Source organism: Sceloporus occidentalis, unplaced genomic scaffold (genome assembly GCF_023333645.1).
Source record: "Sceloporus occidentalis isolate IW3139 unplaced genomic scaffold, rSceOcc1.0.p SCAF_4, whole genome shotgun sequence".
NCBI lineage: Eukaryota > Metazoa > Chordata > Lepidosauria > Squamata > Phrynosomatidae > Sceloporus > Sceloporus occidentalis.
Window position 1 is genome coordinate 66,154,454 of NW_028316984.1, and position 13,851 is coordinate 66,168,304.

General features: G+C 39.7%; 1 protein-coding gene across 3 annotated transcripts; it reads left to right on the plus strand.

The window, feature by feature from the left end:
* Positions 1–667: 667 nt before the first annotated feature.
* Positions 668–12,136, plus strand: FAIM (Fas apoptotic inhibitory molecule). Of its 3 annotated transcripts, none has more exons than XM_089520195.1 (6): positions 668–873; positions 5,310–5,368; positions 6,289–6,424; positions 7,317–7,545; positions 9,114–9,163; positions 11,667–12,136. In XM_089520195.1, exons 2-6 carry the CDS (start codon positions 5,325–5,327, stop codon positions 11,814–11,816), a joined length of 609 nt encoding a protein of 202 aa, XP_089376321.1. In that variant the 5' UTR covers positions 668–873; positions 5,310–5,324; the 3' UTR covers positions 11,817–12,136. The 3 variants fall into 3 exon arrangements, with proteins under 3 accessions (XP_089376321.1, XP_089376323.1, XP_089376322.1); XM_089520196.1 differs by lacking the exon at positions 668–873 and adding an exon at positions 3,464–3,482; XM_089520197.1 differs by lacking the exon at positions 5,310–5,368 and having other exon boundaries at positions 669–873.
* Positions 12,137–13,851: the final 1,715 nt, after the last annotated feature.

Below are 13,851 nucleotides of genomic sequence, written 5' to 3' on the forward strand. Positions count from 1 at the left end.
AGAAAACAAGCTTGCTCCCTCCTCAATATGACATCCCTTCAAGTATGTAAACAGGGCTATCATATCACCTCTTCACCTTCTCTTCTCCAGGCTAAACATACCCAGCTCCCTGAGTCATTCCTCATAGGGCATGGTTTCCAGACCTTTCACCATTTTAGTCGCCCTCTTTTGGACATGCTCCATTTTCTCAATGTCCTTTCTGAATTGTGCTCAGAACTGGACACAATATTCCAGGTGGGGCCTGACCAAAGCAGAATAGAGTGGCACTATTACTTCCCTTGATCTAGACACTATACTTCTATTGATGCAGCCTAAAATCGCATTGGCCTTGTTAGCTGCCGCATCACACTGTTGACTGATGTTGAACTTGTGGTCCACTTGGACTCCCAGATCCCTTTCTATGTAGTCCCCTTCAGCCAGGTGTCCCCCATCCTATATCTGTGCATTTGATTGTTTTTCCTCCCTAAAATATGTGTCAGGAGACTGAGCTCTCTGAGAGAGAAGGCTCCACTCTCATGAGACGGCATTATTCCCCAGGCGCCCCTCTCCTTGAGGCAGGGCAGCGGAGGCAGTCTCAAAATGGATTATCCCTGCAGTTGGATGCAGCCAGAGAGGCCTGTGCCTGGCCCAGCCTTCCCTCCCTCCCTCCCTGCCTCCCTCTCCTCTTCCTGGGCCCGGGCGCCATTTTGGGAGCCTTGGGGGATCGGGATGGCGTGAAGGGCCGCCTCAGAAGAGAGGCAAGCGGGCAGGCTCTTCTTCCTTTCTGCTTCAAGGGCCCTCCTCCTCCTCCTCCTCCTCCTGAGCTGGAGCTCTGCCCGGGCGAGGCGCCACAGATCCGGATAGCCTCCAGGTCCTCCGTCCCCGGGGCTCCAGGTACAGCCTTCTTCCCTCCTCCTCCTCCTCCTCCTCCTCCTCCTTTTCCCTCTGCTCCAAACACACTGCAGAAATAACCCAGTTTGAGACCGGTTTAACTGCCCTGGCTCAGTGCTAGGGGATCCTGGGGATTGTAGTTCATTGTGGCACCAGAGCTCCCTCTGACAGAGGAGGCGAAAGGCCTCGCAGAACTACACTTCCCAGGATTCCCTAGCATTTCAGCCAAAGCAGTTAAAGCGGTCTCAAACTGGATTATTTCTGCAGTGTGTTTGGGACCTCCCTTCCCCAGATCCTCCCCTGTCCCCATCCCAGGAACAGATATGTGGAAACCCCTCCGTCGGTATGAATCCGGATTAAACACTTTGCACCCTCTTTTATTACTGACTAAAGGTGACTCGTATCCTTCCTTCGCCCAAAATAATGTATTGAAGGTGATGGTGGGACATCTTATTTTATTTTCATTTAATTGAGCTAATCTGGTTTGACGCCACTTTGGCTGTGTCCACACTGCAGAAATAATCCGGTTTGACGCCACTTTGGCTGTGTCCACACTGCAGAAATAATCCGGTTTGACGCCACTTTGGCTGTGTCCACACTGCAGAAATAATCCGGTTTGACGCCACTTTGGCTGTGTCCACACTGCAGAAGTAATCCGGTTTGACGCCACTTTGGCTTCATCCACACTGCAGAAGTAATCCACTTCACTGCCGCTTGAATTGCCATGGCTGAATGCTATGTAATTCTGTGACCTGTAGTTTTGTGAGACGTTTAGCCTCCTCTGTCAGAGAGCTCAGGCGCACCAATAAACTACAGATGCCCAGGATCCCATACCTTTGAGCCAAGGCAGCGAAAGTGGTGTCAAACCGGATTATTTCTGCAGTGAGGATTCAACCAAAAAGGCAGAGGAGGAAGCTGCTCTGGATTGTGTGTTGATGTGTGTTTTGTGTCATGTTTAGGTATCCTAGAAACCTGCCTTGGTTGTTCTCAAAGTGTAGCACTCTTTGGAAAGGGAGCAATGAGCCTCTGTGATTGCTTTGCTCTAAACATGAAACGTTTTTCTATTTAGTTGCGAAAGGGGGATGGCAAGGCTGCATCCACACTCTCAAACTAATCCAGTTTGGCACCACTTTAACTGCCGTGGCTGAATGCTGCCCAAGTCTGGGAATTACAGTTTTGTGAGACATTTAGCCTTCTCTGTCAAAGAGCTCTGTCACCACAACAGACTACAAATCCCAGGATTCCATGGCACAGTGCCATGGCAGTCAAAGTGGTGTCAATCTGGGTTATTTCTGCAGTGCGGACGTAGCCTAAAAGCCTCAACCACCTGTGATAGTTTTGCCTTAGGGCCATCATAAATCATAAGCGACTTGAAGGGATACACCAACAACAAAAAGCTGTGACAAACATGTCCTTGTTATTTCGGGTTGGGGAAGCTAATGTATCTTTCCTTACTAGACCCCACTTGCCAAATTCATATCCGGGTACAGAAGATTTAACACAGTTTCTTCAGCTCTCTGAAGAAGAATCTAGAGCACCATGGATGTCAATTGAGCAAAATAAAATTGAAAAACTTTCCCTACTATTCCTTTGGTGTTTAAACTTGTAACACAACCAATCTGTCTACTTACTGGGCAGAAGAAAAAAGAACACAAGAGCACACAGTATCTTATACAGTCAGCCCTCACATCCATGGATTTTGCATCCAAGGATTCAACCATCCATGGCTTGAGTATACAATCGGCCCTCCACGTTTGTGGCTTTGACTATATAATACGCTCTCTCTAGGAATCTCTAGGTCCTCCAGCACAACTCTGCCACAAGTTGACCATAGAGTTGTGTTGGAGGACTTAGAGACTGCTAGAAGCAACACTTCTCTAGGCATTTGTAGGTCCTCCAGCGTGATTCTATGAGCAACTTCTGGCAGATGTTGAACATAGAGTTGCACTGAAGGACCTGGAGATTCCTAGAGAGGTGTTCTCTTAGGTAAAAAGAAGAGTACTTTTTATGTGTGGGTTTTCCATATTCACGTGAGTCCTTCATCCCTAACCCTAGTGAATGTGGAGGGACCACAGCATATATTTTTAATCCAAAAAGCAAACCGTTATTTTGCCATTTCATATAACAGACATTATTGTACTATGCTATGGTATATAATGGGACTTGAGCATCTATGGGTTTTGATATGGGGGTGAGATGCTGAAACCAAACCCCAGCAGATAAGGATGCCAAGGGACCACTATATAAGTTTGCTTGAACTCTGTGATCTTCCAGGGAGAACCTTCTTTTAGTTCCACCACCTTCACAGATATTTCTGGTGGGAACACATGAGAGGTCCCTTTTGGTGCCTGCTTCTAGAATTTGGGTAGGGTAGCCCTTTTCTTGTTGTCCTTTCATTGGCAGCTGACATACTTTTTATTCCAACAGGCTTTGGGGTTTTCATGTTATACTGTTCTATTGATTTTTATCATAGGCATTTTTAATTATTTTGTTTTCAGTGGTGACAGTTTAATCACATTTAACAGTAACTTTTTCATGTTTCTGCTTATGTCTATGTATGCATTTTATTTATTTATTTTGTAAGCTGCCTTGAGTCCCAGTTGTGAGGAAAGGTGAGATATAAATGAAATAACAATAATAAATGAATTTGATGTGGAACATCTTGCTGTACTTTCCCTCTTAATCAACCTCCACCATCTCTGGCCCATTCATAAAAAGAACATCAGCACAAATCTTTCTAAATGGTCTGGATGAGCACAAATCTTATCGCTGGTCCCCTGTATGTATTTACCCATTTCTAACCATTATGCAGGCTGCATCTGTGCTGCAGAAATAATCCAGTTTGACACCATAACTGCCATGGCTCAGTGCTATGGAATTCTGGGAACTGTAGTTTTGTGAGACATTTAGCCTTTTCTGTCAGAGAGCTCTGTGCCACAACAAACTACAATTTCCAGAATTCCATAGTATTGAGCCATGGCTATTAAAGCAATATCAGACTGGATTATTTTTGCAGTGTGGATGCAGCCGTAGACAACATTTATTGTCTTTTTGTGTGGTGCTGTAAAGAGCTGTCACAGAATAGACAACACTGGTGAACTGGATCGATCAGGACCTTGACTCTGTACAAGGGAGCTGCATCGAATATTCAGTCGCTTCTTTTTCAAGAAGCTGATTGAAAATGGACAGAGCAGTTTTAGGAAGATGTGACCTTAATTGATCTTTTGCCTGACGTCTTGGTTATGAAGACTGCTTTACAAGTCTTGGAAGGGTGATCTGTATATTCAACTGATACATGAAGCAATGTTTCCTTCTTGATATGCCTTGACTTTTTATTAGCATCTCTTATTTGGGACCATTACATCTAATTGTATCATCTGGTACATTTAACAGGAGTACCAATGCTGGTGTTGAAATGGTTTGCTTCTTTTTCTCACTGTGATCCCCAAAAGTGGCTGTTGAGGAAAGCTCTGCTCATGGGGACATGTCATGTAAAGTTTCACAGAGCAGTTCTGACATACTTTGTTGACAATCTGTGTGAAGCCACTTGGAGGCATAATCTTGAGCTGTGGAACTGGATCGAAATAGAATCATAGAATAACAAATTAGCATACCGCACTACACTGTTATAGCACTATTATTCTGCTTTTATGGAGACCTGGGATTTGCAGTTGGGAATAGTCACCCAGAGAATTCTTAGGCCTCACTAAACTATAAACTCCAGAATGCCACAGGAGACAGCCCTAGCAGTAAAAGTGGAATAATAGTCCTATAACAGTTTAGTGCGATATTGCATAAATGAACAAATTGATTACGGCACAAGCTTTGCAGACAAAAGGGATTTGTACACAAAAGTGTATGTAAGTCATAAGAAATGTTATAGGCTGGTACTACAAAAAAACTGATGAAGAGTTCTAAAGACTTGAAAGCTTGCCTAGATTTTTTGTACCTTTTTGGTTGGCTTACCAAAATACAGATTTTGATTCCCCCCCCCCCGAGCATTGAATTGGCTATTTTTGTTTTTGTTTTTTATAAACTATAGCTAAATAGTAAACAAAGCAATGCATATTTTACCGAAGTAATTGTTTGGTCCTCCAGGTCTGTTGTTGGACTAGGGCTTTCAATATTCCTAACCATTGGCTGTACAGCCCAGGGCTGCTGGGACTTTCAGTCCATCAAATATGGAAGGCTCTGTGATTCTTATCCCATCTGTACTTGGATGCAGACCTAAATGACTTAGATTTACAACTGCCTTGTGTACTGTCCTGAAGGAGAATTTTGTTAAATTGTACAATTCGGGAACACTAAAAGTTGTACTAACACAAGGGGAAAGACTAGAAAAGGATTGTTTCCTAATGCAAGGAGTTCTAGTTTTCAACATCTGTTCACTGCTACCAGTGTTCTGCTTTTTTCTTTTCTTGCTGCTAATTGGATTAAAGGCCGTTTTGATTACTATGGCATCCCATGATGAGAGTACTGACTTTGAAGATGATGTAAGGTAAAAAGTACTCTTCTGTGTAAGAAGCCTTGGAAGGCCTTCTCAAATTTTAATAGTGACAGAATTGCTGTTATCAAAATAGTTTATAATCAATGCATTGATGCTGTACACAAAAAATTGAGATGTATTTTTAAAAAGTTATTTTTAACTTTTTAAAATGTATGCATTTCAGAATGTAAATATACATGAGCCAAGTGACCTATCAAAAGTGTTACAGTGGTTTAGCTATTTCAAAGGTCACTAAAATGAATTGTAGTGATAGAGATGATAGGCTTGCAGCATTTAAAACACAAAAAAAAATTGGCTTATTTAAATTAACGCTCTACTAAAAAGAATAAGAATCTAATGGATGGAGAAAAGGTTTATTTAAATAGCTATATGAATATGTCTTAGTAAATGTCGGTCTAGTACTATTCTTCAAAGACATAGCTGTGTTAGTCTGGATCAGCATTCAAAGTGATCTTGCCACAAGATCCCTTTGCATAGTACTAACGTGTATGTTCTGTATAATATTTTGTAATCTAGGTGTTGTGTTCAGTTTCTAATATAGATTGATAGCTGTGCCCTAGTAGTTTAGAAATTTAAAGAGAGGTGGGGGGCTATTTCTACACAGTTTGTTAAAGTTTGTAAAAGTTTGATAAACATTATGTAAATGAATTGACAACACTTATAGATTACAACCCAGTTTAGAAGGTAGCAAAGCAATTTTTCTTTATGTATTGCAAACACAAGATTTTTTTCTCAAAAATATGTCTAAAATGGCCCAATACCAAAATTTAGCATCATATTGGAAGCATCCATGAATATAAAACAATTACTTAGGTTGTGGCTAAAAATGAAGAGATTATTGTAGCTTAAAAGGGATCTCTGGATTGTAGATTCTGTCTTCATCAGGTGTATTTACTCTTGTATTCCTGCAGCTCTGACTACAGTTACCTGGACAGAATGACAGACCTGGTGGCTATCTGGGAAGTAGCGTTAAGTGATGGGGTTCACAAAATTGAATTTGAGCATGGAACTACCTCAGGAAAGCGTGTCATATACGTAGATGGCAAGGTAGGAGTCATACATTAATATTCACTGTTTCTTGGAAAACAAGCAGTGGCCATTTTTATATAGCTAAACTTTTATTGGCTAGAGATATAGTCCATAAGAGAGCAATCTATTTAGATTTCTTGGGGGCAGCTTTTCTTTAGCACCCTATCCCAGTTAATTTTCTTTTCCTCCTACATGGAGGAAGGAATTAACTACCGCAATTTCCATAGCTGGTGGAGTTAAGAGCCTTTATGGGCACATGTCCAGGAAATGAGGGGCTTAAGATCTCATGAATTCGTGTCCTTCTCTGACATGCCTACAATGTTCCTCTGCAGAAAAAGAGCAAGGCAGTTCGGTTTTTCAAGCTCCCCTCTGTCACCACAGCCACTCTATGCATGAATCCAACATTAAGGTGCATGGTAAACAAGACTAGTTAGATTTTGTCATTTGGGGTAGAAAACTGAACAATTGTTGCTTCCCTTTCCTATTATTTAAAGTACAATATTTGCTTTCTTTCAAAATTAGCTGCTTAAGGCAGTTGTCTTACACAGCCTTACTGGCACTGTTGGACTTCTACAAATGCAGGGAGGAAAGATTCCCAGGTCTTTCTATTCATAATTGTCACCTGTCTAATCTGTTGCAAAAGAGCACTTGTACATCTGATGGAGAATCAATGGATTGTACAACCCAATATTTGTGTGGCTGTCAAAACACCTTTATTCAGATCAGTCTTTGTATTTTTGTGTCTGATAGTGTACAGTAATGTTCACCTAAAAGTTAACCCTTCTGAGTGTAGGCATATATTTTATATTAAGATTTTTTGTGATTTAGTATAAAAAATGAAAAGCCATTTAATGTTAACCCACATTTTAAGCACTGAAGCAAATTTCTGTTTGTATGGTTTTGTGTTCAGGAAGTAATGAGAAAAGAATGGATGTTCAAACTGGTGGGAAAAGAGACATTTGCTGTGGGAGCATCCAAAACAAAAGCTACCATCAACATTGATGCAGTCAGTGGTTTTGCATATGAATATACCTTGGAAATTGATGGAAAGAGCCTTAAGAAGTACCTGGAGAACAGGTCAAAGACAACAAACACTTGGTTATTACACTTAGATGGTACAGATTTTAGGGTTGTATTAGGTAAGTTGTTTTAATCTACCGTTTGCATGGTTGCTTGTATTTTTGTTTTAGCTTTGTTGTGGTATTCTCCAAATAATACTCATGTTGTTTGTTGTGACCTCTTTTGTTTGGGGAAAATTCTATTGTCTATTTTAAATATTGAAGAACTGAGTTATGAAAGATAGCTAAGTTGTAATTGGAAAAGTTTTTTCAGTTTAACAAGATTCAGAAGCATTCTAAGAACTGTCTACAAATATATTGCATTGTATTGTCATTTGTGACTTTAGGCAGCTTGGACCTTTGTAATGCTAGTCAACCCTCTCAAAGAGGGGTGAGATTCAGGGATGGGTTAAGGATGAAGGACACCTTTATTCTCCCTTAGATCTCCCCTGATATGCTATGCAGTACTAGTGGGCTGACAGTTAATTTTTTCAGTGCCTGTATAGTTGGGCAAGGTGGACACAGATAGATGATGATGGGAAAAGCACATACTCTGGATATTTAGTATAATGTTGTATATATACAGCCTACTGTATATATCAGTGATTCTCAAAATTAGGAGTTTAGTGCACAGCTAAAAAAATGTGACGTACTGCTGCCGATTTCAGTTCAATTTGGGATACATCCTGATTTTACTGTATGCAATTTGCTGCCAGTGCCACCAGCCGGGTCAATCTCGGGTAATTTCCGGCTAGAATCTGAGCTCAGACAGCTGATTTGCAAAGCTGGGAGCTTCCTGGATTTGAAAAGAGGCTGGCTGAGCATGGCTTCTAGCCGGAAGTTACCCGGAATTCACCCAGCCAGCAGCATCGGCAGCAAAATGCATGCAGCAAAAATCATGAACCACAATGTAACTGAAGCAAGACCAGTTTCTCCCCTACTTTAATTTCCCCCTACTTCTTCTTGTGTATAGGTTGTGCCCTTTTGCTCCATTACAGTTGAAGAAGTTTATTTGTTTTTGGCTTCTTGAGTATTCCAAGGAGGCATCTTAGGCTTCTCCTCCCCATTTCCCCATAATATAGTTTTGCACACTGCATGAAAACTACTGATGTGTATTGTGTATGTAATGGCCCACAGCTACATTTTTAACATTTGTTTGAAACTAAAAACCTGACACTAGAAACTTGAAATAATGAAACAAATATGTATGTATGGCATATGTGTAACAAAATGGTTCTCTTGCAAAGTCAAAGAGCCTTACTGCATTAATAATAATAATAATAATAATAATAATAGGATTTATTTATATGCCGTCCAATCACTGGGATTCCGGGCAGCTTACAACAGAGGGGATAATAGACGGTAAGCTATTATACAATATTATACAAAGGTAAGCTGAGACCAAGCAGCAAAGAAGCAGCTTTCTGCTTACCTCTCCACATGCCCTCAAAGCACCTCTGTTCTCCTTCCAGAGGGAGACAGTTGTAAAAGTGTGCCTTTTGCCAAACATATTTTCCCAACATGATAAAAGACACACTTTTTACAACCGCCTCCCTTAGGCAAAAGGGAATAACTACAGTCATGATTAAATGACATAGAAAATAGTTGTCTAATTTATGTGACAATTCTTTTGTGGTTTCTTTTTTCAGAGAAAGACACAATGGATGTTTGGTGCAATGGCAAAAAAATGGAAACAGCGGTATGTAATGTAGAAACACATTCATTTTGAGGAGAAAACAGTTAAATTAAAATGAAATAGAGTGACTAATAGTGGATGTATATTAAATGGTCTTATAATGTGTGTAGAATTAAGACATGGAGACATTTAAACATTCTAAAACTACCAATTAAAAAGCAACCAAAATTAATAAAGTGTCTTGTAGCACTTCAGAGATGAACAGATTTAGCTAAACTAGGTACTACGTGGTAGAAAACTGGGAGCACAATGTTTTATATTAACCCTTGTGTCCTGACCTCCACCTCCTCAACTTCTCCAGATCCCAAGAGGTCCATACTTTTTAGCAGGCTTCCATCTAATTGTTACTATAACTCATTAAAATAGTTTTATTTTCTGGAAACTGAACCTGGTAAGATGGAGCCAGCTTAATATGACCAATTAGTAAACAAAAATTGCCAGCCACAGTATTCAGTTAAGAAGCTGGGCTAGATGTATTCTGAAAGAGATCAGGTTCTATTTCATTCAACAGCGAAAAGAGTAAAACTTTAAATGCTATAAGACATAACCTCAGATGGGAAATTCTACAAGGTTTCTCAGCATTTTTGATCCATTTGCTTTAAAATGGAGACAGCAGTATGTTCCAGAAATTACAAGAAGTCTGCCCCTTTATAAGCTCAGGTTAACAAGAATATTTCAAGACACAAGAACCATTTAAACTTAGATTTCAGTCCTACGTAACTTAAATCTTATGCAATAAGTTTAAAAGTATTTTTAGCCAATGAAAGAAAAGTTTGAAAGATTATTCAAGTCCAGCAGGGTAGGAAAACTATGTGGTCAAGTACTATGGAATTATAGGATGGTCCCGCCACCATTGCAGGCTCACTTGGTGAGGACACGAGAGAGAGACTTCTTAGTGGCTGCTCCCATCCTCTGGAAATCCCTTCTGCAAGAGGCTAGGCTGGCACCCTTCTTCCTAGCCTTTTCCTAGCAAGTGAAAACGTTTGTATTTAGACAAGCATTTTTAAAATCATGACAGGGTGGCTTATTTGGGGTGCATGTTATGTTTTCTCTTTTGTATGTTTTTATGTTAACTTATATTGTTTTAAATAGATGGTTTTAATTGTTTTTTTTTTAATGTTATTGTGATGTTTTGAAATGTTTTTATCTTGTAAGCTGCCTTAGGTTCCTCCCTGGGAGAAAGTCAACATAGAAATGAAATGAAAAGGCTTCTCAGCCTTTTGGTTAAGATCAAACTTAGAAATAAATAAATAAATAAATAAATAAATAAATGGCTGTAAAATGTAGGCCACAGTCTTAAACATGGTTTTAATGAAGTGGGGCTCCACTGAATAGGGTGGCATTTACCTCTGAGTAGACTGACGTAGAAGTGCAGTCCTAGAATGCACCTTGAACTACCAGTGTGAGACATAGTAATTATTCCAAAGGAAATTAACTCATTCTCATGCATTTAAATGTGAACAAAGTGTTGCCTGCAGGCCAGATGTGGGCACTATGTATGGCCCCAGAAGCCCAACAAAGTTCCCAAATTTTTTTTAAAAAAAACTGTCCACATTGGGGGGGGGGGGGTATTTTTTGTCCCCAAACTGCCCAAAATGTGTCAAGACTACAACAGTTTGTTTCCTTGACTCCTCAACCTTCCAAAACACATAGAAAATGTTAAGAAGTAGCCCAAAACCTGCCAAAATGGCAGCTAGAAGTGTCACGGTGTTGCTTTGGGTCTGTGGAAGTACTCTACCAGGTGGGCACAGGGTGGAAAAATCCCCCCCCCCCCCTTTGCACAGTTGCCCACTCCTGATTTAAATAGACTGTTTCCCATGGAAGTTTTAAAAACATGGCCTTGATTAGGTTTGTACATGGAGGCTTAACAGCCTGGCCATTGTAGAATGCTCCTGTTAGGACCTACCATATACACTCATGTATAAGTTGAGGCCAACCTTTGGGGACAAAAATGTGGATTTTTATATGGATATGTCGAAGGTCGGACTAAAGGGGCAGCCCAGCTGGAGAGAGGCTGCAGGGCGATCCATCCCCCTTCCCAGCCTGTCCCCAACTGGTCTTGCCTCTGTGGAGGGAGCCCAGCTGGGGAGAGGCTGCAGGGTGATCAGTCACCCTTCCCAGGCTATCCCCGGCTGGACTTTCCCTAATGGAGGCAGCCTGACTGGGAAGAGGCTGCGGGGTGATCGGTTGCCCTTCCCAGCGTCTCCCCAACTGGGCTGTCCCTTGTGGAGGCAGCCTGGCTGGGAAAGGCTTTGTCGAAGTACCGCATTGCCCAGTATATAAATCTACCCAGGATTTTTGAGGCCATTTGGGTCAAAAATTTCTCGACTTAAAATCGAGTATATACAGTAAACATACTGCAAAATGTTTTTCAGGAGCTCTGACCCTTTGAAAAGCATTTACCTGTATCTTCTTGTACTTTAGAAAAAATGTTTGGTATCTAATTAACATATGTAGCATTTCAGTACTTCTGGGTATGTTTTCATTTTATTTTTTTCTTTACCAGGGTGAATTTGTAGAAGATGGGACGGAAACGCATTTCAGTATTGGAAAACATAACTGTTGCATTAAAGCTATCAGTAGTGGGAAGAGAAGGGAAGGAATTCTTCATATGCTTATTGTGGATGATGGAGAAATCCCAGAAGCTTTGGAATAACTTTCAGATATTCTGACCATTATAGATGCAAAGATCAGGGATTTTCAATTACTGTGGTAATTGGCAACTTTTAATATGTACTTCTTGGTACAGTTTAGTTTGTGTTGTTCTTATTTTTTAGTTGCTATATATTAAATTTATGGGAAGACCAGATGAGAATGTAAAGTTATGTACAACCACATGCATTCCTAGTTATTTTCTAAATTATATATAAGATATATCTATATATATTAATATTACGACACTAAATTGGAACTTTGACTAATGTAGAAATTGTTTACATGGAAAATTTTAATAAAATAAACTGCAGAATAAATCAATGAACTATGTTCATTACAATGTCTTGATTCTTTTAAAACACTCTTTAAAATAAGTGTCCTGTCCTTTTAAAAAAGAAAATTAGGGCATTCTAGCAAACAGTTTTGGAGCTATACTAATAACACATGGGTCATCAGCCGTATTCCCAAGAGTCTTTTCTGTACAAGATTTCATCTGAAATACCCAGAACCACATTCCTTCCTCTGATATGTGGATCTAGCTAGCCAAGTTTTTACTACAGCCCATGTACAGTTTCAGGGAGAAGTAACTCACACAGTGAAGAGCGGATTCTCTGGCTCTACATATGAAAGAAATGAATGTGGCTCTAAAAGCAGATCATATCTGATATGTGTGTCCAGGTAAAGGGAGAAGGGATCCATTGTGCATTATGGCAATCCATTTTGCTGTGGTTAATTTGCAGCTGTGTATAGGAAGATGAATCATATCTTAACTTCTCAGAATTCATTGTCTGACCTTTAGGAAGATAACAATAAATAGGCTGAAATACCTATAAATAATCAGTATATCTAGTGCATATAGAGGTCAATGATGTCTATAGAGTGCTTTGTGTGCACACCGCCTGACACAAACAGGAAGAAAGAACAAAATGGCTTGAGTTCACCAATTTAGCCGTTTTAAGCAGATTTATCTCTTTCTTTATAACCAGTGCTGAAAAGTAATTTTCTTTAGATGCAATCTCAATATTTACACTGTCCACCTCAACATTAGGAGGAACTTCCTGACAGTAAGGGCTGTTCGACAGTGGAACAAACTCCCTCGGAGTGTAGTGGAGTCTCCTTCCTTGGAGGTCTTCAAGCAGAGGCTGGATGGCCATCTGTCGGGGATGCTTTGATTGTGATTTCCTGCATGGCAGGGGGTTGGACTGGATGGCCCCTGTGGTCTCTTCCAACTCTATGATTCTATGATTCCATAGCTTATTTTTAAAAGCTATATAACTAATACAGGTTGAATTTCCCTCATCTGAAGTGCTAGGGACTAGAAGTGTTTTGGATTTTGGAATATTTGCATACATATTGAGATGTCTTATTGATGAAGCCCAAGTCTAAAACATAAAATCCATTTATGTTTCATATACACCTTATACCCATAGCTTCAATATAATTTTATACACTATGTTTTTAATAATTTTGTGCATGAAACAAAGTTTGTATACACTGAACTATTGGAAAGCAAAGGTGTCACTGTCTCAGCCACCTACATGGAGAATTTTGAATTTTGGAGTGTTTTGGATTTCTAGATAAGGGAGACTCAACCTGTACATAAATCTCAGGTAGAAAACAGAGGTCAAGCAGCAGACTTTCATTCTAGAAAAATAAATTTGATCTTGATAATCAGATGAAAGTCTTTGTTTTTAAAGAAAGGCAGTTTGTTTGTTTTTTACACTGTATTATGATTCTGTGTTGTTAATTAGAACAGTCTGCTCTCTACTCTTGGATTAAATCTGTACTTTTGAGTGCTATTTCCACCCGAATGGTGGGCTAGTAAATAACATATACATCTGTGTCTCATTCCAGCAGTGAAAGTGAATGTAATTTCTTGATATATTTGCACTAAAAATTAACAATCTAATTTCTACCACTTTTAATGGTCAGAGACCATACATCTATTAAACCAAAAAGTCTGAAGGTTCAATAATTGGCTACAAGTTCATAAAATTATATTATTAAAAAATTTTCTTTTTTCAAAAAAATAGTAA

Bases quoted from the DNA above. Each gene is read 5' to 3' on its own strand.
- FAIM (XM_089520195.1), top strand. From the start codon at position 5,325: ATGGCATCCCATGATGAGAGTACTGACTTTGAAGATGATGTAAG. The intron at 6,425-7,316 runs GTAGGAGTCATA...TTTTGTGTTCAG, and splicing joins TCATATACGTAGATGGCAAG to GAAGTAATGAGAAAAGAATG. The intron at 7,546-9,113 runs GTAAGTTGTTTT...TTCTTTTTTCAG, and splicing joins AGATTTTAGGGTTGTATTAG to AGAAAGACACAATGGATGTT.